Raw genomic sequence first — 26,082 nt, 5'->3', positions numbered from 1 at the left:
CTTATAGTTATAGCATTAACATCACATCCATATATCTCGCTGATCGATGGTGGTTATGACATTATTGTGGCAATTGCAATGCAGGCGCCAAACAACTCTGACTTCTCCATCCTATGACAGTCTTATGTTGTAGCATCTGGATAATGAACACCGTTCCTCCTCTGTATGACTTGCACCGAAAGCAATATATGGTTTGGTGCAGTAGCTGCAACAGTTATACATACTAACATGTTTCCTTTGCCTCTCCTTTCCAAATAAATAAACGAATTCAAACTTGTTCTTTATGTTGCTTGCTCTTCTGCTCATATCTGGTTGCTGTGCTACCGTTTGACTTCCCCCACCTGCAAGTTTTAATCAATTCCGAATTTTTTTTGTGTGTATATACCGTTTGATATGTGCAAGTCTGTTAAAGACACACCAGTTTGCTCGCTGCATGGAAAACATAAATTGTGCATATTCCCTATCTATTTAGATACTCATCTATTCTCCTTTTTGTACATAGCATAAAATCGACATATACTTGTTCAAATTTTGTGTGCATACAAGTATTTATACAATTCGATTTTTTGCCCTCTCATTTCTGAACTAGGAAGTCGGCTATTCATATGGATGATGCTAACATATAACAGTCTGTGAGTTATTGATTGGTTATCGGTTTATGGTTGGCCATCTGTATCATCATCAGGGATTGCGATACGTGCAGCTAGCGGCGTCTCCTGGAAACATGTACACACGAAGCAATTTATTATTCGTCAACATTGTGTGCCCTTTTTCTCTGTGAAAGGTGGCACTGAAAATAAAACAACAAATCGGAGCCTTGTACACTTTGTTGCTATTTTAGTTCACCTAACACAGAGGACACGGTGTTGTGCCAAGGATGTTATGCTACCTTCAAAGCAACTACAAATGTTGATATCTTGCTGATAAACTAGGCTCAGTTAAGCAACCTTCCAAAAACATCTAGAAATGGACACTAAAAAGTAGAAACTCTTTTCTCCATCACAAAAAAAAACTTTAATTTGTTAACCAATTGTTTTACGATCAAGATCTAACGGCAAGGATCACATCTTTTGCCTTCCTTCCTTCACCTTCTGTCGGACACGGCGAAGAAGGGTATGTCACCGGAGTACCAGACACGAAATTATAATGTTTTAAAACGTTTTCGCCGCCAAATTGAAAAAAAAACACAGTAGCGTGACAATACCGTGTAAGTTAACATATCCAGAACAAAACAAAAAGAAAACAATTCCATTTATTTCCTTCCACGCTTCGAAATGTGAAGCAGTATAACCGTAGAAGTGACAATACATTCTCCAGTTTTGACAAACTGGAGAATTAATTCCTTCTTGTCCACCGCATGAGGCGACGGGATTCAGGGGGGAGTTGTTAGCTGGAGTTGGTTGAGACTTGAGAGCTAGCTGCCCCAGCTAGTAATATTAACTTAGTCAGGGTTAATTTGAACTCAATACCTGATCAGCTCTCTCACTCATCAACGGCTTCAAAGGCTGCCTGCACTGCACGCCACAAACACAACAAGGAGAGGCAAATCAAGGGTACAGGAATGGTGCTGGCGAATTAATTCCGGCAGGTGAGGAGATGTTGTATATATGTGGATGGCCAGAAAGCACCTAAAACGGGTCAAAGTTCCCCAAATGGGACCAGGATTCAGCAACCAGCAGCTAAGCTACTCTAGCTATAGCTTGCTGACCATTTCTCTTGGAGGTCACTTGTTTGATTAGTAGGTGTGCACATAGGCAGGTAGGTTCCACATAAATGGCCTCCTTTTGGATTGGATCACACTAATTAATTAATTCCCAACACTTAGAAGGAACATGAAAAGAGAATGCAGGAGTCAAAAGAGAATTCATATGACGCCCTTGGCAAGTTTGTACATTTCGAAGAAATGTCCAAGTTCAGTCATAGAATGCATTCCATGTGAATTTGACAACCCGAATCATATGATACAGCTGGGGGTTCTTATACTAAAATTTTCCAAGGCATAAATAAAACTAATTTCTTATTAATTAACTAATTGGTAGGAGTACTACTATTTCTAGCCATATAAAAGCCTAATTTGGCAGGGCCCACATGCAGTTACTTTTGCCTTGGCTAGTATTTGATGCAAGGTCTTGTTACTCAAAAACATTTAATTCTAATGTGCCCATTTCATTTCACATCCCTCCCAACAGTATTGATTAAATTCTGATGCGGTTGCCCTCCCCCTGACCCCTGCTGCAGCACCTACATTTGTCCTTTTCAACTTGATTGCAAACAAAATAGAGTTAAACCAACCCAACAAACTCGAAGAGAATGTACACACATGAACCACAGGTCTCACATACATCCATCCATCTCCATTCCAGCAAGAGGACACCCACACAACACAAACACACAAATCTCACCAAGAAAAAGAGTAAAGAGTATCTGCTACATTTCTTGCCTTTTCTTGCACGTAGCTGGTTAAGCTAGCTACTGCATACATGATACAAGCTCCAGAGTCCAGCCTGCAGCCCTTTTTAACCCCTGCAACAGCAACCATTTCTCTCTAGCAGCCATTTCTGCCTCTCTGATAGCTGTGAACAATTCTTCAGAGAGTCATTCCCAGAGAGGACAGGTTTTCAGAGCCATGGATCAGGAGAGCTGCGAGAGAGCCGAAGCGGCGGCACTGCCGGAGCCGGAGCCGGAGCCGGAGCCGACGAAGGCGCAGGGAGTAGGCAAGAAGAGGAGGAGCAAGCAGCAGAGAAGGTCATCGTCAGAGGGAGGAGCTGGGAGCAAGAAGAAGAATGGGGAGAAGGAGTACAGGCTGGTGAGCTACGAGGAGCTGCCCGAGTACATGAAGGAGAACGAGTTCATCCTCAACTACTACCGCTCCGAGTGGCCCGTCCTCAACGCCGCCCTCAGCCTCTTCTCCTGGCACAACGAGACCATCAACATCTGGACGTACGCCGCCATTAATCCCTTCTTCTCCTTCTTCTTCGATCCTTGTTCTTGTGATGATAATTGAATCTGTGCTGCAGGCATCTGGTTGGGTTCATGGTGTTCTTGGGGCTCACCGTGTGGCACCTCGCCCAGTACTTCCCCCAGGTGGCGCACCTCATCGGCCACCTCTCATGGTCAGTTCATCCATCCATTCTTGCATTGCCTTTCAGATTTATACAACCATTTATTTGTTTGTTTCAGCCATATCATGTGACTGTTAAATTAATTGTTATGCAGCATATACTATACTATATATAATCTTTTCCATGGAAATTTATTGACTGATTGAAGGATCCATATGTTTGACTGCAGGCCAATCTCCAAGGTTGCAGAGAATGTCTCCAGCAACATAGGCGATGCCATCTCTGTGAGTAGCTAGTAGTACCTTCATGCCATTTTCATGATAACTTTAACTTGCACATTCCTGTGGTAACACTATCTGATACCAAGAAGATATACTGGAGCTAGCATAGTAGCAGTAAAATTTCCATAGATCAATTCTAAAGAAAAATATATGGTATTAAAAAGTTGCTTTATAAATTTGCTTTTTTCTTCTTCTTTCAAATAGAGCTGCAAGTTTGTAACATGTAATTTTAAGTGGCTCAACCAACATGAGTGAGTTACCGATTTGGAAATTTTGCTGGGTAGAGTAGATCCACATGATTAGGAGATTCCGTCCTGCAAATTCCAGTGGCTCACAATTCGATCAATGCTAGTACAAGGAGTACTAAGCTTGCTGTTGGCCTTGGCTGTCTGTGTCTGACTGTCTGGTGTGTACAGTACTGATTTGGACCTAAGCTAATTTGGAGGGTGGGTAGGGCAGGGTGGGGGTGGGGCTTCATTAACATTCATGCTCACTTTAATTTTAACTTCACCATCAACCTTGCCAGCCAGATGCAACTTCTAAGGTGCCACCACAAGAAAAGTGCGCACATGTGATTTTCGGATAACCAAAACTCTTCTTCCGGTGTCTGCATCGATCGATGCACACATATGAACCATCGAGCTGTATCCTTTATATCGGGGGTGCCGTTTGTGTGACCCCGGAGTTTATCCCGTGTGACCATTTCCCTTTATGTTTGTTGCCACACCTAAAATCATCCCTTTTTATTTTTTATCACATGGCACTATACTCGGTAGCTAGCTGCTTGGGCTGTCTGGTGGTACACTCAACTATGTGCACACACACACGCAGGACATGGTGAACTTCACAACTGCGCTTGTTGTTGCCCAAAGCGTTCTTTTTTTTGTTTGGACCATCAGAGTGTTTGTTTGCGTCAGGGTTACTCTGGACCATTCGTACTGTGGTGTCACTTGGCTTTCACAATAATTTTGATGTCGACTCCGACTAATGTAGGGATGCAAATGCAGAACTCTTGAAACCAGCGTATAAGTATGCTTAATATCATGAACAGCAGGGGATTTGGTGTGAGATAACCCTAATGATGACGGTTCAGGGTGGACATTAATTGTCTTTGGTTTTTTTTGGCCACATGCCGATTGACCGGTGGGTCTGACTGGTCACTTTTAGTATCAAAGGCCTCAGATCTTACAATTTGGGTTCAGTTTTAGTATCAAAGGCATCAAGGTGGACATTAACTTTTTTCCAAAAATTGTGGTTATCTGATACCGCGTTTCATCATATTCACTCTATGCTTAAAATTGAATTATCACCGTTTTCCGCTACAAGAACTACCAGCAATTCTTCTTATGATGCGGTAATTTATTATTTATCAGCATATATATTGCTCCAAACCTTGAGCAAATTTCAGTAGAGCGTGCAAATTTCAGTGAAATCTTACTGCAAACTTTAATCCAGATGTTACATGTAGGGGTGATGCAGGAAACAAGGTTTTCTATGTTAACCCACATGCTTAATTAGGAAAATGCATGGCTAAGAAACCTCTAATAACAATTTCATTAAATTCTCGTACCATGGCGGCAATTAAGCAGGTAACTGAACTGAAACCAAATTGGCTTACATGGTTTCAGGGCGCAGCATCCTTCATGCAGGCGAACCCAGGGCTCGCCGAAGCCTTCGCCGGCGCCGGCGTGGGCCCGACGACGCGGTGGCCCTTCTTCGTGTTCCTGGCCGGCGCCATGTTCTGCCTGCTGAGCAGCTGCGCGTGCCACCTGCTGTCCTGCCACTCCCACCGCCTCAACCTCTTCCTCATCCGGCTCGACTACACGGGGATCGCCGTCATGATCGTCGTCTCCTTCTTCCCGCCCATCTACTACATCTTCCAGTGCGAGCCCCGCTGGCAGCTCGCCTACCTCTCCGCCATCTCCGTCGCCGGCGCCGGCACCGTCTACGCCCTCATGTCGCCGCGTCTAAGCGCCGCCAAGTACAGAGCTCACCGTGCATTGCTATTCGTCGGCATGGGGCTGTCCGGGGTGGTGCCCGCGGTGCACGCCGCTGCCGTGAACTGGCATGAGCCGAGAAGGAACCTCACGCTGGCGTACGAGGGCGCCATGGCAGCTTCATACTTGATTGGCACGGCGTTCTACCTCACCAGGGTGCCGGAGCGGTGGAGGCCAGGGATGTTCGACCTCGCTGGGCAGAGCCACCAGATCTTCCACGCGCTAGTCATTGCCGGCGCGCTCGCACACTATGGCGCCGCCATCGTCTTCCTCAGGGTCCGCGACGAGATGGGCTGCCCTGCCAAGTGAGAAATTGAAAATATTAGTGGCGGGAACATGTTGCGACAGAGAAAAAACAAGATGGGTGTCTTTGGTTTGTGAGATTGATTAATTTGTTTGTAGCAGTGAGTAATGGATGATGCATGGGTTTAATTATTAGTGCAGTTTTTACAGCAGGAATGCAAGCAAGATATACATATATATACAGTGGTGGGTGGATTAATGCCAGGAGAAAAAAACTGTTACAGCTCTCTGTTGTTGCAGTTCCTCTTTGTACATACAGTTTGGTGACAAACGTCTCCCCACGTGGACAATGCTCAAAGTGTTGCTAATTAATGGACCCATTACCATATGGACAATGGCGGAGCCAGGAATTGCTGACGCCCCGTGCAAAAATAAATTCAAGACAATTGGTAATAATTTGGAAACAATATTCAGTGGTTCAACTACGAAGGTAATACATAGCAAAATACAATGTATGACATAATAGATGATACAAAAGATAGTACCAAATCAAAGGACGGATCGATCCGAGGCTCCCAATCCTCCCATGATTACATCTTTTCAAGACTAGAAGAAGCTAAACCTTCAAAAGAGGAAATTAGAAATTTAAATCAGTGCATAAAACAACAAGCAAAATAGTCAATAATTGATGCACAATCTGAAAAACATACCTTTGGGACGAGGTAGAACTCCTTTGCGTGAACGGTAACATTGAATCACTCTATGATCTTGGACTCTTCAAAACATAGTACCATTCTATGATTCATCCAATTATCACCCATCTTGTTCCTCAACTCAGCCTTGTTGAGCTGAAACAGAGGGGCATTATCACTTGCTCTAGTTGCACGACCAAGCTCTGCTTCTGCCTCTGATAGGGGCTCTGCTTCTGCCTCGCCTCTGATAGGGTGGTTTGTGGTTGGAAAAAAAATGAGTCATCTTCCTATTATTCCTCCTGTAAAATTGATTTGGAGTAACAAATTATAGAAGAGTAATACTAGTAACATCGATTCGTGAAACAAGACCCAAATTGGGAGCGAGAGGGGGCAACAGAGAGGGAGAGCTACCGATTGGGGAGTTTGGCCGAATCCCAAATGGGGAGAGTAGATTGCTCTGGCGAGTCGGCGACGGCGAGCGGCGGCGGGCGGCGGGGCTGCGCTGCCTCCCAATCTCTCTGACTCCTCTTCCTGACATGTCCCATTTTCGTTTATGGGCCGAAGGGAGGTCTGAACTGGGCTGCGCCCCAGGCCAAAGCCCAGATACGGTATGGTGTGGGCTAATTGTTTTCCCACGACCCAGGCCGTGTGGCCTGTGCTTCCTGGGCCCCCAGCTCGGCATTTTTTCTTCTCTGAGAATGTCGTGGACTGGGAGTATCGGGAATATTGTTTTTTAAAAGAAGTCCGTATTTCACTCTCAATGTAAATGTATCGGTAGGGACGCATAACCCTTGAAGTCAAAAACTGTTTAATTTTAACCTCAAACTCTCTAATACCGGATAAATCACCCCACTTAACGGTTTGAGAGCTGACGTGTTACATTTAGACCAGTTTGGTGCATGATTAGGCGAGTTGATCTTTTTTACGGCTGACATGGCCATCTTAGCCCCTGTCATGCCCGACGCCACTGCACAAAATCTCGCCGGCGTTGACCCACGCCACCACGCTCCAAGCCCCTGCTGCACCCCGCCGTGGCCGCTCGCCCCTGCTGTACCTGCTGCACGCCGCCACCGCCGCTGCTCCAAGCCCCTGCTGCACCTGCTGCACGCCGCTCGCCCTGCTGCACGCCTCTCCTGCTGCACCCCGCCGCTGCTCCAAGCCCCTGCTGCACCTCGCCGTTATTAGTTCATAGAGATGTACTACATGCTAGATCCATTTCTTCGTCAAACACCACACCAGATCAGAAGTATACTTGCTTAATCTCTAAAAATCTCAAGCAGCAGCAGCTACGATACATGGTTTCCATGGAGGAGAGAAGCTAGAGCAGAGCAACACCTATGATTCAATGGATGGGTGCAGCAGAAATTTATTGGAGAAAGATACGAACCTGAAGAACCAGATTGCCCAGCAAAACAGTTCTTGAGACAGCACCGAGCCCTGCAGCACGCCGTTGCCTCTCGTGCCGCTGCACCTGCTCCACGCCGCTGGCCGGAGGAAGGGAGTAGGGGACAGGGAGATAGAGGGAGCTGCGCCTCCAGACCTGGGGGCTGGGGCCGAGCACCACGGCGCGCTTGGCCTCCTCCTCCTCCTCCGGCTCCTTGTCCTTATTGTCCATGGCGGCCGGCAAGGCTGCAGGCGCTACGGCGCACGCACCGTCTCCCGCTGCAAGGCTCCCTCCGGGCACCTCTCTCTCACCCGACAGGTGGCTAGGCAAGGCAAGGGAAGGATTGGGCCAGAGGATCTGCGGGGGCCAGAGCACCAGCGGCGGTGGATGCTCATGGAGCTTCGAAAATGTTGGGATTTACGGTTGCATGGAAGGGGAATTTTGGTCAAATAAGGAGAAATGGCACGTCAGAGAGTCAACAATGAGATAAAAATCCTAATCAGCAACGAAACCGGCCTAAAGCATGAAAACCACCTAAGGCCTCGGTACGGGAGTATTTTTGGAGGTTTTGTGTTTAAACACCGGTGGTTTGGGTGAAAACACTTGTTTCACCCAAAACATTTATTTCACCCAAAACACTTGTTTTTTCTGAAAACACTTGTTTGGTTAAAACACTAGTTGCATTTGGCACAAGGGACTAAAACACTATTTACACTTGTTTGAGTAAAAATCTGATTTTTATTGTACAAACGTTGTAACAGATGACAAAAATGTAATAGAACTGGTATCATTTTCATGTAAAACAATATATAGAACAGTAAGAAATAACAAGTAACACTACAAGGCCTTGTGTTTCATAAAGAACAGCTAGGCATCAGATAAAACAAGTGAGCTAAAGTATCCGACCAGAATGCAAAGGCAATACAAATCAGATTTTACATAATCTTATCTAGCGAAACAGCACTACGATATGAGAATGAAACAAGAACTTCTCAGGTTTTGATGATTTTGCTTCTTCAGGACTTCCATGTGACGGTACCAAATTACAAAAACAACGAACAATAGATTTGTCCCAATCTTTCTCTTCTGCCACACCTTGTCGCCTTGGAGTTAAGCCTTGCAAAGTTGTATAGGACCATAAGATTGTCAATATCAAGAATAGGTAACCTTGCAGAGATATCGAAAGCATCTACAAGTTTAATATTAGTTCCATCTTCAAATTATGCACTAATAAATACTCCCTCTGATCCTAAATTCTTGACTAAAATTTGCCCAAATATGGATATATCTATTTTTTAAAAGTGTCTAGATACATGTAATATTTTGACAACAATTTAGGATCGGAGGGAGTACCAATTTTGAAAACAGTATGGAAAACAGTAAAAACAACATGGAAAACATTTGAAAACAGCAGCTTGGTTTTTTTGCTCTAGATCTCAGACCGATCATCGGAATTGCCCAAATGATATATCGTTGGAAAGGTAACGACATCATCTACAAGTTTCCTATTACTTACATCTTCAAATTCTGCACTAATAAATACCAGTTTTGAAAACAGTATGGAAAACATTTGAAAACAGCAGCTTGGTTTTTCTGCTCTAGATCTCAGACCGATCATCGGAATTACGCAAATGATATATCGTTAGAAAGGTATCTACATCATCTACAAATTTCCTATTAATTCCATCTTCAAATTCTGCACTAATAAATACTAGTTTTGAAAACAGTATGGAAAACAGTAGAAAACAGCATGGATACCATTTCTTACCTCATGCTATCTTAGCTATATGCCTTCTAATCCACAGAAGAGCAGTGCCATCCTTATCAGCAACCGAATTGACGAACATTTCCCTATTATCAGCATTTCTGAACAACTCCAACGCCATCAGCTTCTCATCAGGAGTTATCTCTTGCAATGTTCTCAACTCAGCCATGCACCTTGTGATTGAGAACTCATTTCCATCCTCCTTAGTGGCTTCCTTCTCTTTTATGTCCACGAATCTATGCATCCACCCACTAAAGCATCTCCACTATTCTTTTTAGGACTCTTCTTGGGCTTATTTTCTTTCGCAACAATGGGATTCCTTGGTGTATCAGCAGCAACACGTGCATCACCAGCTTAATTGTTCATGCTCAACTTGAGCTCTCCTTTCATCATGATCCACTTGAACCCTCCTTTGGACACCTTCCTCCATAATCTGCAGTTCATCATCACTACGGTCCTCGGCTACCCCTCTCTCTGTCTCTTCTTCATCTTCCATTGAAGGTTCTGATGTGGATGTTGAAAGGGCATTTTGATCCCTAAGTGTTTTGGTGTTAATGACAACATGACTCGTGGACTAACTGTGTGCTCGAGTGTTTCAGATTTGAGATCATATGGCACAAGACGGTTCGTTGCCCTCAAAAAGGAAAGAAACGTAGCGGTGTTTAGCGGCTTTTTATTTATATTGAGTCGTAAGAACTCCGTACTATTAAGAGGGAGTCCACATGGGAAGGTAATGGGTGAATCCACTTCACGTACACAAACTACCATATTTGCACCCACATAAAGCCTACCCGTGCGAGAGAGAGCCACCCAAAGTCTAACTGTGTTGCCAGGTCTGTTCCAGGCCCGGAACTTCCGGCCTACCTCCGGTAGGGCAGAACTTCCACCCAACGTCCGACCTACCTCCGTGATGCTACCGGAATTCATTTGTGTTTGGCGGAGGTTGGACCGGAACAAGGGTGAAAGTTCCGGGGTACAGGAACTTCCGAGGTATGACCGGAACTTCCTCCCCTGGCAGACTTAGTGCATAACGGTTAGATTTCGGGACCCCCATAAATTGTCATCCCCTACCTCGGGATGAACTCATCCGAAGCCCAACTCTCTCCACACCATTTCTAAAGTTTCAAAGTGCTATATCTCCCTCCATAGAGCTCCCCTCTTGTTGATTCTTTGAGGATTGGAGGAGGAGCTCTAGATCTACGGTTTCACCAAAGCAAAAAGTTGATTTCCCTTGTTTTCTTTGTGGATTTTGTTACTCTTGGGATTTTGAGATCCCTAGCCGGAAGGTGTCTTCTCAAGGCCACTAATCTTATGAAGTGGTGCTTGTGGATTCGGAAAGAAGTCTCTAATTAAGTTGTGGAGACGTGCCCTTCTCCTCGGATTGGGAGCCTCCAATTAACTTGCAGCGGAAAGGTAGAGCAAATGGGCCACAACTACTCCCAAAGGAGAGAGCATGTTGGAATGTAAGCACATGACCCAAAGAACATTGACGAACCTCACTCTTCGTTAGATTCACCTGCATTATTAATTGCAGCCACTACGTGGTCAATACATTGAATGTATTGGCAAGTTCACATGGAAGTTATAACAATCCTAACAAGTACATGCAATTTATGGCATAGTGGGGTTCAGACTTTTTGGCGTGGTAGCAAAACATAATTTATCTTACTACAATTGAATGTTACAATATTGATAACTAATGGACACTGGGTAGAAACACCGATGCTCCTATTAATCTAAGGACATTGAGTAGACACATCAATGCTTCTAACCCAAGTTCAAACCATTCATTTTATTAGGAAGTTGGAATGAGTGAGACCTTCCTTATAGCTCCCAAATCTAGTTGCTCATAATTGTCCGTAACCGGGGACACGGCTAAGTACTTAGTTTGACACTCTCGAGAGGTGGTACACTTTACCCACAAGAAATCGACGTGTTAATCCCTTGTTGTCCTCAGGGTAGAGTAGCAACAGCATCGATTACATAAATTTTCAGAACATAATCCCCCAGACCACGTGAGGGACGCGCTCCCACCTACACGGCCACATACCGATGTCATCCTCGGATCCAGGTTCATATTTCTTACATCCATCCTGCCAGAGCCCATTTAGCATGTGGTTGTACTGGAAGTTTCTAAACAGGAAAACTAGTCCAGTCTCTGGTTACCCCGGGTGGCATTCCACATTTGCGACGCAAGCACTCCCCGAATCCACGGGGAGACGTCCATGGACGATCCGCCCCCGAATCCACGGTGACTCGACTCAGAGGGACCCATAGAAATGGACCTGACGTCGCATAACATCTCAAATCCTCAAAGCCGTCCACTCAGGATGATTTATTAGGGTTAGTGCATAACGGTTAGATTTCGGGACCCCCATAAATTGTCATCCCCTACCTCGGGATGAACTCATCCGAAGCCCAACTCTCTCCACACCATTTCTAAAGCTTCAAAGTGCTATATCTCCCTCCATAAAGCTCCCCCCTTGTTGATTCTTTGAGGATTGGAGGAGGAGATCTAGATCTAGGGTTTCACCAAACCAAAAAGTTGATTTTCCTTGTTTCCTTTGTGGATTTTGTTACTCTTGAGATTTTGGGATCCCTAGCCGGAAGGTGTCTCCTCAAGGCCACTAATCTTGTGAGGTGGTGCTTGTGGATTCAGGAAGGAGCCTCCAATTAAGTTGTGGAGACATGCCCTTCTCCTCGGATTGAGAGCCTCCAATTAAGTTGTGGAGAGAGCCCTAGTCAAGTTTGTAAGGGTTGGCATTCGCCCCCAATTAACCCACTTAGTGGAACTCACCTCACCTTTGTGGTGTTGTGAGAGCTCATCTCACCTTTGTGGTGTGGTGAGTTGGAGAATAGAGTGAGCCTTTGTGGCGCCTCTACCTTTGTGGTAGAGCACTCCTCTAAACGAAGACGTACACCGACCCCAATAGGTGGAACTCCGATGAAATCTTCGTCTCCCCGTGTGGTATCATTCTTGCCCCTTTACTTACTCGCAAAGCTTAATTGTTTATCTTGTGCTTCGGCTATCAAGCAAGTTTCAATTGATTATCTATTGCTTGTGCTCGTGCTTCGGCTATTGCATCATACTAGGGGTGTTCATCATTTAGACGTTTTAGTGAACCCATGTATTGATGCTTGTATCCCATAAATGTGAAAAGAAAAAATAAAATTGTTAGTCGCCTATTCACCCCCCCTCCCCTTTAGTCGACCATACCGATCTTTCAAATGTAAAGCTGAGTTTTTCATCTATTGTTTGCCCTGCAAAAATCCGAAGTAATAGGCGTATATTATAGCTTATCTTGAACAACTCCTTGTGGTTCTGTGGCTGGCGGCGGCCACGCCCCCACTCTTTCAAATGATACCAGACGCCGCGGTAAGGTGCAAGGAAAGACCTAGTGTTCGCATAACCACCATCAACAAGATAAAACTTCCCATTTGGTACATTGAAACCTTTGAGCATGGCATCACTGAGTACTCTAGCCTCACTGGCAGAACCCTCCCATCCAGAAGAAATATAAGTTATGTTCATGTCAAAATCGCACGCAAACATGACATTCTGGCTAAGGGACCCTTTTCTATTCCTCCATGGAGCTTGAAGTTCAGAAGCTAGTGTGATAGGCACATGAGAACCGTCAATGGCACCTATACAATTCTGCAAGGAATTGAATGGAGAGTCATTTTTTTAAAACATTGGAATTAGATAAGAGAAGATTTTTTTCGTAAAATAGATGCACCTATACCTCGAAGTATGGGAAGAAGCGAGGGTCATTGGCAATTTTGGGATGAGGTCCATCAATGTATTGAGGCTTCACAAAGCGAGACGTGAGGATGGAAATGATGTCAAAGAACTCTTTGATGTACTCGTGAAAAGTCCACCCACTATGCTGAAACTGCACTTGCAGATCTTCAAATGATGCATCATGTGCAATCATGTAAAGAAAGAAAGCTAGCTTTTCTTCCACCTTAATCCTTGAATCTGACATCAGGCCTTCAGCTCTAAGATAGGATGCAAACCACCTAAAGATGTGTGGTTCCATTCTAAATGATGCCAAACAATTCTTAATATGACCATTCAAGAGTTCTCTAACTCTCTTCTTGCCATATAGGATGGAGCTATGACGTTTATTTTTTTCAATGGGTACTCTACTGTCCATTAGATGCATGTACAGCAATGGAAAAACTAAAAACATCATCTCATCATCTTCTTCAGTTTTCCTCTTCCTAACATGCTCTAGTCTCCCTTGATTCATTTTGGTGCTAAGGAAAAGAATCAAGAAAACAAATAAGAAAATTTACTCTAGGCCCTCAATTACAAGAACAGTGAACTAAAGGCATGTAGGAAATAAACAAAAGGAGTCGCAAGCGCTGTTGCATACCAAATTTAGGTGTCAAAACAATATCCCAAGAAGGTGGTGGTGGTTCATCCAACCCAACAAAGGTCCAAGGGGCAGGTCCCTTTGAAATAAAATTGAAAGAGGATATAACATTCTTTGCTCATCACGTATATGACAGAATATATAGTTCATTAGAAATACAACATATATACTACTCTAGGTATTGCTGAGAAAACATCTAAAGATAAATGTATCTTTAACAACATACTCCCTCCGTTCCTAAATACTTGCCCCTTGTATCTTTAACAACATCTAAAGATAAATATATACTACTCTAGGTTCTGAATTTAAAAATGCCATAAAAGTAACCAAGTCATGAAGTAAAAAAAAAGCCATAAAGATCAGATGATAATTCTACTATAATCACACATTTCGTCCATTCAGATTGGCCTGAGTGGAGATTCAGAAATTAACCTGCTACTGAGGAGAAATAAGAAAAAGAGACTCACTGGCGAGAAAGCCAGCTTGCATCCGGCCGGAGAAGTCGATGTCAGGGGCGTCCTTTATACGGTCGCCTGAGAAGGAGAGAAATAATAGGGTTATAAGACGACGTCGACGGCGGCAGCGGCGCAGAGTATGGTATGAGAAGACAAAGAGGAGAGAGGGGGAAGGCATACCGTGGGATCCTGCTACCCGGCGGTGTGGCTGGCGGCGAGGTTGCTGCTGCTGTGGGGGAACCGGAGGTCGCGGGCGGAGACAGCTTGGAGGCGGACGACGGCGGCGAGGGTGCTGCCGCTGGGGGGCACCGGAGGTCCCGGACGGAGACGGCTAGGAGGTGGGAGACGGCGATGGGGAGCTGGCGGTGACGGCTTGGAGACGGGCAACGGCGACACGGAGGCGAGCGAGAAACGCGAGTCCTACTCGCGTCTCGGTTTCAACCGAAGCCAGGCATTTTCTCTCTGTTTTTTAGGGTTTTTACCCATGTAGACCGGCCTAACAAACGGCCCAATAACGTTTTCTGCAGTTTTCGGGCTGAGCCGGAAAAAAACCTGAGACACCTCAAAAAAACTCCCGTGCCAAACAGGTCTTAAGGGTTGATTTATCCGGTTTTGTGGATTACAAGGCTAAAAATAAACGGTTTTCAACCTGCAGGCTCATGCGTTTCAGGATGCCTCTGTGGTTCAACGGAATCTCAAAAGAAAAAGGCCGTTTGGGGCCCAAAACATTCGTTCCTCGGCGACGTGCTGCCTGCCGCCGACTTGGGCCCTGTCGCGCTACTCGCTCACTGGGCCGCCTGCCGGAGCCGGAGAGAGAGGATGCCGGAGCTGCCGGAGGTGGAGGCGGCGCGGCGGGCGCTGGAGGCGCATTGCGTGGGTCGGCGCATCGCGCGCTGCGCCGTCGCGGACGACCCCAAGGTCGTCGTCTCCACCAGCCGCGTGGCCTTCGAGCGCGCCATGGTCGGCAGGACCATCGTCGCCGCGCGCAGGAAGGGCAAGAACCTCTGGCTCCGCCTCGACGCCCCTCCCTTCCCCTCCTTCCAGTTCGGTCAGTAATCCCCTAGTCCCCCCTACTACCACCAGTTCCGCTACCCTGGCGAGTAACGACCGCTTGTCTCGGCTTGCCGATTGCCGTCTTGTTCTGGAGGAGGGATTTAGGCGTACATACATTAGCTTGATCAGCGATGATTTTTAGCTTGAGTTCGCTTAACTGCTCTTTTGATGATAGCCCAATGAAAGCTGTAACCGATTAATTCCTTTAGAAGAGATGCAGACTATTTTGTGACTTCAGCAAACCGTGAGGGAGGGCTAGCTGACAAGAGCACTCTTTGTGTTGCAGGAATGGCAGGTGCAATCTACATTAAGGGTGTGGCCGTCACAAACTACAAGAGGCGAGTGCTCTCGTTCCCCATTCTCACACATCTCGCCTCTCGACCATTTTGTTTTGCTAGGAGGATAGTTATACAAATAATTAAGCTTATGGGATGGTTGCATTGCAGGTCGGCTGTCAGCACCGCGGACGAGTGGCCTTCCAAGTACTCCAAATTCTTTGTTGAGGTGAGGAGCCCAACACGATTATACGTCTCTTAGTGTTTTTTGTTTTGATGTGGCACTCTTCATGTTAAGGTGTTGCTTCTGCGTTTGTGCTTTTAGAAACTCATGAAGTCTGAATGTGGAGCATCAGTTGACAAGTTAAAGCGACATAAAACCCTTGTTCTTGTCATACTTGTAGAATAACTGTGACTGGGGATATGCAGGAAGTATCATGTTTCAATGGCCCATAGCTTCCAACACAACAAGCTTAATAAACACATCGTCAGCTGCGCTGATGACTAATCACTTAACAACACACACAGACAGAGGTTTTAAGGTTCATCCCTCACTCGTCAGAACTAAGCGTGTTCTATGGAATGGCAACAAATAGGATACATGTGCCCTGGATTATGAGGCCTCGTGATAATTTTTTTTAATCTCACATATAGATGTGTGTCTAATTCTGGAATTTTCCAACTGGTTAGTCCCTCCAGAAGATGGCTAGGCAGGAGGGCCACGGCTTGGAGTTATGCTGATGTATCTAGCCATGGCTCATCTGAAGTTGGTATTGAACTTTGGTGTTTCTAACCCTTTTAAATTTACTTATTTTACAGCTTGATGATGGCTTGGAGTTTTCCTTCACCGATAAGAGGCGCTTTGCAAGAGTTCGGTTGTTTGATGACGTAGGTGCATTCACAAGTTCTTTATAAGTTATCAGGAGGTACTCGTCCTATTAATTTTGTACATGTTTCCTCACTGAAGTATTATTTGCAGCCTGAAACTGTACCCCCAATTTCTGAGCTTGGTCCGGATGCTCTCTTTGAGCCGATGTCTGTTGACAATTTTGTGGACTCATTGAGTAGGAAGAAGATTGGAATAAAAGCTCTTTTACTTGATCAGGTGATCGCTGTGGAGTTGATAGAAGTTCTTGCCTCTACATTATTGTTTCATAGGAAGTACAGATTTAATTTCTTGTACTAATTTCATATGGTATCATACTATTTGACATCTTGCTTTTTTAACGAGCAGAGCTTCATATCAGGCATTGGTAATTGGATTGCAGATGAGGTGTTTTACCAGGTATTAGCACAAAAATTCTTGAAGCTTGCATGAAATGCAGCACTTAAACCTTAAATATGTACAGGTCCTGGGACCGAGGGTTGCTAACCTTGAATGTGTTATGGGCCTTGATTGCTAGATGCCTGATTCTTTAAGGGTGGGACAGACTCGTTATTTCTTATTCATTGCATGCCTCTGACAAAACAAATTCAGCTAAGTATTAATAGCAATGCTATGCACCAGAATGAATCTAATCTTATCCCTAACAACTGTGGCTAATACACCTAAGAGATAAAGTTGCTAACGTCCAACAGATAATTGCGGCTTCTGCAGTTGTTGCACATTGCTTCTGGGTTGTAACAGAATTCTTGTAATTCTTTTCAGTCAAGAATCCATCCATTACAAATTGCTTCGAGCCTATCAAGGGAGAGTTGTGAAGCACTACACAAAAGCATCAAAGAGGTTGGCCTAACTTGACATTGTTTTGAGTAACTCTATTCCATGTAGGTTGTAGAATACATCCAAGGGAGAATAGATTGCTTTTTTTTCGAGATTGGAGAATACGTTGCTTTGACCCAAGAAACTATCAGGTCGTGAAATATGCTGTGGAAGTTGATGCTGATTGTGACCGTTTTCCAGTGGAATGGTTGTTTCATCACCGCTGGGGCAAGAAGCCTGGTAAAGTCGATGGTGAGTTCATACTCAACTTCCATTGTGGTTGTCTTGAGTAAAATTGGTCACAACGTCTTTTAGAGAAAATTGTTTACGACTTTGACTCGTGGCTTTGCCTGCTTAATTGTAATCAGTTGTGTGGAAGTACATTTTTAGTAGTCATGTTCTGCAATCTTGTGACCATTTTGCAGCATTTGATACTCCCTAGATTTATAGATTTTCTGGTTTATGCAGGAAAGGAAATTGAATTCATAACAGCTGGTGGAAGGGTGAGCAAATACCACTTCACTACTACACCTTCTGTCCCAATTCTGTGTATCCTCTGATTCCTAATCTATCGATTCAGACGACGGCCTACGTGCCACAACTGCAGAAGCTGACTGGCACCCAATCTAACAAAATGGTAGCGGCTAACCCAGGACAACTCAGTGCAGATGGTGACGCCGCCAATGAAGTATTGGCAGATGGAGAAGATGATGATTTGAAACCACGAAAGAGAGTTGCAACATTCAGGGCTGTCAGGGGACAGCAAAAGAAGGATGCCATAAGTGCTCCCTCCAGAAAAACAAGGAAAAATGTTGGTGGCAAGGAGAAACCGAGTATTGAACATATCGAAAATGAAGATGTTGACACCATGGGACCAAATAAAATTGGCAGCACTAGCAATGACGAGCATGGTTTGGACAAACCTACTGCTAGGGCGGGCAAGATACCAGATCGGGTAACAAGGAGGAATAAGATGAAGCCCAGCAAATAGTAAATCAGGAGCGGGAGAGAGAGAGAGAGAGAGAGAGAGAGAAGAAATCCAGTGTGTATGCTCCACGATCAAACGTCATTTTGGTGTACATATATGCTGCATACATGCTAGCTTGATGCTAGCAACTTGCCAGTGGATATGAAACCATTTGAAAATCTTCCGAATCGTGCACCTTTGTCTCTATTTTCTGAATTACTGTGTCATATGAAGAGAAGTTGCATAACTAGTGTACCCAGGTTTTGCAACTCCTCACAAATGATAACTTTCTGCTTGCTTATTCATTGATTCTGCTAGGCATTATGGAGCTGTTTGGTTTTAGCCCAAGTTTATTGACCAGACTTAGTTGTCCATGAATTGGGCAACTTTAGCCAAAAGAATGGACTAGAATTGGCCAAGCTGCACTGGCATTGCCAAAAAAATATTGACAACCATCCAAATCAAGAGGAGGCTGCCAGTGCGGCAGTGCCACATCACGAGCAGCAAAGGAAATTAAGGCAGAGATAATTTGTTAATTTTCTGGTTGCTTTATTCATTGACACTGCTAGGCATTGAATATAGTCAACTTACAACTTGCCAACTTGGGGGGCTACCGGCACGCCCGTATAATGGCAGGGGCAGAGTGGGCGATGGCAGAGGGCCCCCACTTTTTTAGAGCCCCAAAGTTTATTTAACTAGTACTAATCGCCTGTTAATTGACGTTCATGATTGCCGTGAATACAGAGGAATAGCAGAGAACGCCCGTTGCCGCATGAGAAAAAAGAAGCAAATCCCACACCGCAGTCAGCCCACTGTGGAGAAAACCAAAACAAAGCCTGAATGGCAGTGTGATTCTTCGATCGATTGCATGGTTCAGGCCTCCCTGTCCAGACGGTGAATTGCATGCTTTGTCTTGCTCCCAGCCTCCCACGCTCCGAGTCCGTGACCAGTAGATAATCGTTCGTCTCCCAGCCGCCGAATGCTTTGGATAAAAAAAACTAGAAGCACTAGCTCAAAGCCTCAAACTCAAAAGAGTGCCTTTGATAGATATGTTTTAAATAATTTTAATTTTTTTACTGACCAAATTTTAGAGCCTCATTTTAGATTTAGCACAGGGGCCTCAAAATTCCGGGTACGGCCTACCGGGCTAAGTCAAAGCACTGGGCAGTTTGGGCCTCAAAGTGAATCAGTAACCTGATGCTGCCCGCGCCAGCTAGCTTGGGCAGTGGTTCTAAAAATAAATAAATAAAGTTAGATTGGGCAGTGACGTGGTCTTTTCGTGCCGCCATGAAAGGCCTTTAATCCTTTTTTGGTTAGGTGTCCCACCAGCCGTCTTAAGCTGTCCTCTTTGACCTCATGCTCTTCACCTAAATATATAATTTTAGCAAATAATTGATACACACACTAGACTCTATAACGGTCATGTGTCAATACCACTTTCCAACCATCCTCAATTTCCCAACAATCCTTGTAGCTTATGTAAAGTACATTACAGTAGTTTTCCAAAAAAACCAAACCGTCATGTAAAGATTTTTAATTACCACATGAAAAGAGAGTAAGGACATCTTTAATTCCGTGCCGCCACGCCCGGCCCGTGTGCCCTTTATCATCATCGAGACCAGGTGGAATTTCCTCTAGGGTGCTGCTGTTGCCTTTGAAGTACCTCTTGGTGTGGGATGGGCCGAACCCATCGATAATAATATGCTTTTTTACCTTAGTATGCGTCGACGGCCTTCCTCTTACGTGCAGGCTTCGAGATCTTGGTGGTCTTGGAGACCGCTGGTGGTGGAGCCGGTGGTGCCGCCGCACGCTTCTGATCGGCGTGGTACGAGCAGAGCGAATTAGGCTCGCTCAATGTCCGCTTGTACAACCACCTCCTTCCATCGTTGTTCTTGCACATCCAGACTCGTTCTGCTCCTCCCGCATCCACACCCTTGTCCTCCTCACTCTCAAGCATTGCCTTCTTCTTTGGCTCCTCTTAGTAGCCTTGTCTTCCTCAGCCAAAATCTGTTCCACAATCGTCTCCTGGACAACATTACGTCATCTTATGATGGTTGGGACGAGACAGCTAACCGGGACGTCGATGCCGGCGTAGTAAGTTTTGTTGACGTGGTCCTCATCCTGATAAACCAAGATAAAAAAAGAAAGGGGTTAATTAGAAGAGCAATTGACATGAGACTCTATAACCGGCATGTGTCAGTACCACTTTCCAACCACCCTCAATTTTCCAGCAATCCTTGTAGCTTATGTAAAGTACATTTCAGTAGTAGTGTTCCAAAGACACCAAACCCATTAGTGTGTCATGTGAGAATTTTCACTAGAACATCTCCCACATTGGTGCCAAGATGAAGACCACATCTTTTTTTTTATTGGCGTGTATCCATTACTTGATTAAAGTTCATCTAAAAATATAGAACCGAAAGCTCGTCTCAAAAGAATTCAAAAGCTCGTAATTAAAAAGATGAAAGCTCACGTCGAAAATATTGAAGCTCATCTCAAAGTAACAAAAAAAAATGGAAAGGTCTTCTGAAAAAGACTTGAAAATTCTGTATTTAGACAAGGCTCTCTAAAATTCAGCCCACTACCTTTCAACTATGGATATGAAACCTTTCAGACACGGTATAGAACATGAGCACAAAGATTTCAAGAAATATAATTGAAGTACAAAATAAATAAATCCTGCAATACCTTTAATATTATATTATGTAAAATCCTATCACAAAGTTACACCAGCAACATGCTTTCAACAATGATTTTCCATACTAAACTAGAGCGCCCAAGCATCCATAAAAAAGATATGTAGGAGAGGTTGATGTTAATGCCAAATGATGCACCTATCAACATAAAAAGTATGTAATTGTTCAGATTTCAGAACTTCTTGTACAAATGCTATTTTAAAAGATGATTTTGCTAACTCTTGAGTTTCCATACCGCATACGAGAACCCTAGGTATCCATGAAATTCTGGTGGAGAGAACATACCGTGATTCATGCCTCTTGGATCCGGATGCTGAAACGGGGGAGGAGGGCCACCGAGACCGAAACCCGCACTCCCATACCGCTCTTGCTGGAACGGTGGTGCAACTTGTGGTTGTGGAGGCCCGCACCATGGTCCTTCCCAGCCCCCTCACTCGCCTCTCCCAGTCGGACCACACCAAATCCCACTTTGCCAATCCCCACAAGGTTGCATGACAACTTCCGCAAACTACACTGCAGGAGTTGATGGAGGGGATCCCTCCAGAACCTACCGCAGTCACTCCTCCACCAAAGCCACCGCCGCTAACCCTAGATTTGATAGGCGATGAGGAATCGCACACCAACCTCCTCTATAGCTTGTGATAGAAATTTGAGGTTGTGCAGTTGAAACCCTATAATGGGTCTCAGGGTGGCGAACCATGTGTACACCGTTGATCCAATATGCTTTCCAATTATCTATCTCACGGACCTATCTATTGTGACATCTTCCTCGGCCTCGGCCCAACTAGGCCCAATCAGGCAGTTACGAGATTCGTACCTCATGTCTAGCGTCATCTTTAATGACTTTCTTTTTCACTAAACACAAATATCCATACTTTTGATTAAAATTTACAAGGGTAAGTTTGTACCCATCTTCTATGAATTATCCAAGAAAAAAGGAAGCAAAGAAGTGACTCTAAGCATGTATTAAGCTGAGTTAGAAGAGAAACATGGTACATAAGCTAACATTTGGAAATTAGTCATGTAAATAACCAATTTCTTAGAGAGTTCCAAAGTTAGAAATATTTTCATGAGTCTTAACTTCAATTAATGTGAGTTACAAATTAGCAATTACATTGATTAATTATTGCGGTTACCACTCCTTTAGCTTGTGAGTAGCACGTAACTTGATAGCTTGTTTGCTTGTTTGGTTGGAGGGAATTAGAAATATTTTCATGAGTCTTTGGGCAGTTTCGGCTTCTCTTGTTGTAATTTAGTAGGTGGATATTCTTGTTTTTCAACAACAGGTGGAATTTCCTCCAGGGTGTTGCTGCTGTCTTTGAAGTACCTATCGGTGCGGGATGGGCCGAACCTGTCGTAATAATAGTATGCTTCGTTACCATATGCCTCGACATCCTTCCTCTTATGTGCAGGCTTAGATATCTTGGTGGTCTTGGAGACTGCTAGTGGTGGAGCCGGTGGCGCCACCGCACGCTTCTAATCGGCGAGGTACGAGCAGAGCAAATTGGGCTCGCTCACTGTCCGCTTTTAGAACCACCTCTTGCCATCGTTATTCTTGCACATCCAGACTCGTTTTGCTCTTCCCGCAACCACGCCCTTGTCATCCTCACTCTCAAGCATTGCCTTCTTCTTTGGCTCTCTCTCAGTAGCCTTGTCTTCCTCAGCCAAAATCTGTTCCATAATAATCGCCTTCTGGACAACATTACGTCGCCTTATGCTGGTTGGGACGAGACAACCAACTGAGAGGTCGATGACGACGTAGTAAGTTTTGTTGACGAAGTCCTCATCCTTGATCCTTCATGCATGCACCAGACTCTATAATTGCCAAGTGTTAATAACACTTTCCAACCATCCACAAGTCTCTGACACTCTTTGTAGCTTATGTAAAGTACATTTAAGAGAGAGTTCCAAACACTAAACCCAATAGGAAGCTTAGTTATGTCCAGACAGTTCCCTTGTATTGTGATGTCCATTAGGAGATGGCCGGCCTCTCCTGCGTGATAGAAATCCTCGCCTATAGGAGGCCATCTCCTTTGACGCCGCCATCCTCGGCTTAATTCATAAGATCAACGGCCAGTTTTCCCATGCCGATGGCTCCACCGTCCATCGCGCATGCCACCGCCGCCACCTTCTTAGCCAATCAAGAAATCAACACTCAACTACTGAAATTCAGAACTAGTCATTATTGACGCCCAAATAATCAACATGGGCATCTCAATGGTTAGAAAACTCGCAGTTATCTCGTGTCGTCGTGTCCTGATTTGCAAGATTATAATTTATTTCCCTTGTGTCTCTTTTTCCTCTCGCGGGCCTATACCTGGACACCCTTGGCACAGACACATGAATAATTTATTTATGGATGCAAGCTAAACCGCGCGTATCTTCCACTTCTAAACACTACTAAACCCTAATAAAACCCTAACACTATACCCTAACCATAAATCCTAAATTTAACTTCTTTTACACGCTACGATGCACTTGGGATCTGTTGTCATATATTTATGGGGATGTCCATGCACATGCCCGCCCAGATTGATTTCCTTTGCGAATGTGGGGTCACTTTGTCCTACATACGGTCATACAACAGAGCAGCCGCATATCTGAATTGAATTCCACAAAATGGAGGACATGTTTTATTTCGAAACTCTAAACCTGACTGATAAAACTATGAGGTTTCTAGAGAAATTAAACATAATGCAACAGATAATTTACGAACAGTTTGCACGTAATAACTAAGGTAAGCTAAGTGGAGCAAATTAGTACTGTACCTAGCACCTCTATTCTAATACAGAGACGGGAGACCCCAGCAAGAGGCCACACACATACCATACATGCATGCTAGTTCACACTTGAGAAACCGAACTTTCACAGGCTTCTTCGACCTCTTTTTCACTGGGATCTTCCTCTTCATGCCGCCATTGAAGCCCACAACTGGAAATTCACCATCAAATCCGAACGCATCATCACTTCTCTCCTCATCCCACCCTGACATCCCATCCATTTCGTTGCATTTAATGGGTTCATTGATGATGGGTTCGTTGCATGGAAAACAAAAAATTCCTACGAGAAGTGCGGAAGATTTTGAACAATTGATGTCTGCCACAGCTTGGTAGGTCTGCATCATCAACTTGGGCTTGACCTAGGGTAGCTAGGAGAAGCATTGTCTTTGGGCGGTTTCGGCTTCTCTTGTTGTAATTCAGTAGGTGGAGATTCTTGTTGTTCAACAACAGGTGGAATTTCCTCCGGGGTGCTGCTGCTGCCTTTGAAGTACCTCTCGGTGCGGGATGGGCCGAACCCGTTGTAATAATAGTATGCTTCGTTACCGTATGTCTCGACAACCTTCCTCTTACGTGCAGGCGTCGAGCTCTTGGTGGGCTTGGAGACTTCTGGTGGTGGAGCCGGTGGCGCCGCCACACGCTTTTGTTCATCGGCGAGGTACGAGCAGAGCGAATTGGGCTCGCTCACTGTCCGCTTTTAGAACCACCTCCTACCATCGTTCTTCTTGCACATCAGGACTCGTTCTGCTCATCCCACAGCCACGCCCTTGTCCTCCTCACTCTCAATCATTGCCTTCTTCTTTGGCTCCCTCTCAGTAGCCTTGTCTTCCTCAGCCAAAATCTGTTCCACAATCGTCTTCTGGACAACATTACATCGTCTTATGCTGGTTGGGATGAGACAACCAACCGAGATGTCGATGACGACGTAGTAAGTTTTGTTGACGAAGTCCTCATCCTTGATCCTTGATGCACGCACCAGACTCTATAATTGCCAGGTGTTAATAACACTTTCCAACCATCCACAAGTCTCTGACACTCCTTGTAGCTTATGTAAAGTACATTTAAGAGAGAGTTGTAAACAACAAACCGAATGGGGAGTTTACTTCTGTCCAGTTCTCTTGTATCGTGATGTTCGTTAGGAGATGGCCGCCCTCGCCTGCGTGATAGAAATCCTCACCTATAGGAGGCCATCTCTCCTTTGACGCTGCCATCCTCGGCCTAATTCATAAGATCACCGGCCAGTTTCCCCATGTTGATGGCTCCACCGTCCATCGCGCATGCCACCACCGCCACCTTCTTAGCCAATAAAGAAATCAACACTGAACTACTGAAATTCAGAACTAGTCATTTTTTACGCCCAAATAATCAACATGGGCATCTCAATGGTTAGAAAACTCACAGTTATCACGTGTTGCCGTGTCCTGATTTGGAAGATTATAATTTATTTCCCTTGTGTCTCTCTTTCCTCTCGCGGGCCTATACCTGGACACCCTTGACACAGACACATGAATAATTTATTTATGGATGCAAGCTAAACCGCGCGTATCTTCCACTTCTAAACACCACTAAACCCTATACCCTAACCCTATACCCTAACCCTAAATCCTAAATCTAACTTCTTTTACACGCTATGATGCACGTGAGATCTGTTGTCATATATTTATGGGGATGTGCACATGCCCGCCCAGATTGATTTCCTTTGTGAACGTGGGGTCACATTGTCCTACATACCGTCATACAAAAGAGTGGCCACATATCTACCTTGAATTCCACAAAACGGAGGACATGTTTTATATCAAAACTCCAAACTGACTGATAAAAGTTTGAGTTTCTAGAGAAATTAAACATAATACAACAGATAATATGCGAACAGTTTGCATGTAATAACTAAGGTAAGCTAAGTGGAGCAAATTAGTACTGTACCTAGCACCTCTTTTCTAATACGGAGACGGGAGACCCCAGCGAGAGGCTACGCACGTACCATGCGTGCATGCTAGTTCACACTTGAGATCCAAACCGAACTTTCACAGGCTTCTTCGACCTCTTTTTCACTGGGATCTTCCTCTTGATGCCGCAATTGACGCCCACAACTAGAGATTCACCATGAAAGCCGAACGCATCATCACTTCTCTCCTCATCCCAGCCAGCAATGCCATCCATTTCGTCGCATTTAACGGGTTCATTGATGTCTGCCACAGCTTGTTAGTCTGCATCATTTAGCTTGGGCTTGACCTGGAGTAGGAGAAGCTTTGTCTTTGGGCGATTTCGGCTTCACTTGTTGTAATTCAGTAGGTGGAGATTCATGTTGTTCAACAAACGGTGGAATTTCCTCCAGGGTGCTGCTGCTGCCTTTG

The 26,082-nt window shown here is 44.8% G+C and overlaps 2 protein-coding genes and 1 long non-coding RNA gene across 4 annotated transcripts; 2 read left to right on the top strand and 1 right to left on the bottom strand.

Annotated features, from left to right (window-relative positions):
* Positions 1-2,298: 2,298 nt before the first annotated feature.
* LOC100834261 (heptahelical transmembrane protein ADIPOR1) lies at positions 2,299-5,847 on the top strand. The gene is made up of 4 exons (XM_010241548.3): positions 2,299-2,940; positions 3,018-3,113; positions 3,292-3,346; positions 4,972-5,847. Exons 1-4 carry the CDS (start codon positions 2,627-2,629, stop codon positions 5,647-5,649), a joined length of 1,143 nt encoding a protein of 380 aa, XP_010239850.1. The 5' UTR covers positions 2,299-2,626; the 3' UTR covers positions 5,650-5,847.
* Positions 5,757-8,188, bottom strand: LOC106865817. Of its 2 annotated transcripts, none has more exons than XR_002964256.1 (4): positions 7,663-8,188; positions 6,687-7,440; positions 6,294-6,574; positions 5,757-6,205 (listed from the first exon to the last, which is right to left on the bottom strand). It is a non-coding gene; the product is annotated as an uncharacterized LOC106865817 (long non-coding RNA). The 2 variants fall into 2 exon arrangements; XR_001405134.2 differs by having other exon boundaries at positions 6,687-7,437; positions 7,663-8,186.
* A 6,754-nt stretch (positions 8,189-14,942) lies between these two features.
* LOC100833637 (formamidopyrimidine-DNA glycosylase) lies at positions 14,943-18,471 on the top strand. The gene is made up of 10 exons (XM_003560296.4): positions 14,943-15,306; positions 15,598-15,649; positions 15,758-15,815; positions 16,406-16,474; positions 16,566-16,691; positions 16,821-16,871; positions 17,235-17,312; positions 17,441-17,540; positions 17,757-17,791; positions 17,869-18,471. Exons 1-10 carry the CDS (start codon positions 15,078-15,080, stop codon positions 18,277-18,279), a joined length of 1,209 nt encoding a protein of 402 aa, XP_003560344.1. The 5' UTR covers positions 14,943-15,077; the 3' UTR covers positions 18,280-18,471.
* The last annotated feature ends 7,611 nt before the right edge of the window (positions 18,472-26,082 follow it).

Source organism: Brachypodium distachyon, chromosome 1, assembly GCF_000005505.3.
Source record: "Brachypodium distachyon strain Bd21 chromosome 1, Brachypodium_distachyon_v3.0, whole genome shotgun sequence".
Lineage (NCBI taxonomy): Eukaryota > Viridiplantae > Streptophyta > Magnoliopsida > Poales > Poaceae > Brachypodium > Brachypodium distachyon.
The sequence above is the reverse complement of the archived record's forward strand: the minus strand, read 5'-3'. Positions and strand labels throughout refer to the sequence as shown.

Coding starts and splice junctions, on each gene's coding strand:
- LOC100834261 (XM_010241548.3), top strand. CDS start 2,627: ATGGATCAGGAGAGCTGCGAGAGAGCCGAAGCGGCGGCACTGCCGGAG. Junction 2,941..3,017: donor GAGACCATCAACATCTGGAC/GTACGCCGCCAT, acceptor TCTGTGCTGCAG/GCATCTGGTTGGGTTCATGG. Junction 3,347..4,971: donor ACATAGGCGATGCCATCTCT/GTGAGTAGCTAG, acceptor ACATGGTTTCAG/GGCGCAGCATCCTTCATGCA.
- LOC100833637 (XM_003560296.4), top strand. CDS start 15,078: ATGCCGGAGCTGCCGGAGGTGGAGGCGGCGCGGCGGGCGCTGGAGGCG. Junction 16,692..16,820: donor AAGCTCTTTTACTTGATCAG/GTGATCGCTGTG, acceptor TTTAACGAGCAG/AGCTTCATATCAGGCATTGG. Junction 17,313..17,440: donor TACACAAAAGCATCAAAGAG/GTTGGCCTAACT, acceptor AGAAACTATCAG/GTCGTGAAATATGCTGTGGA.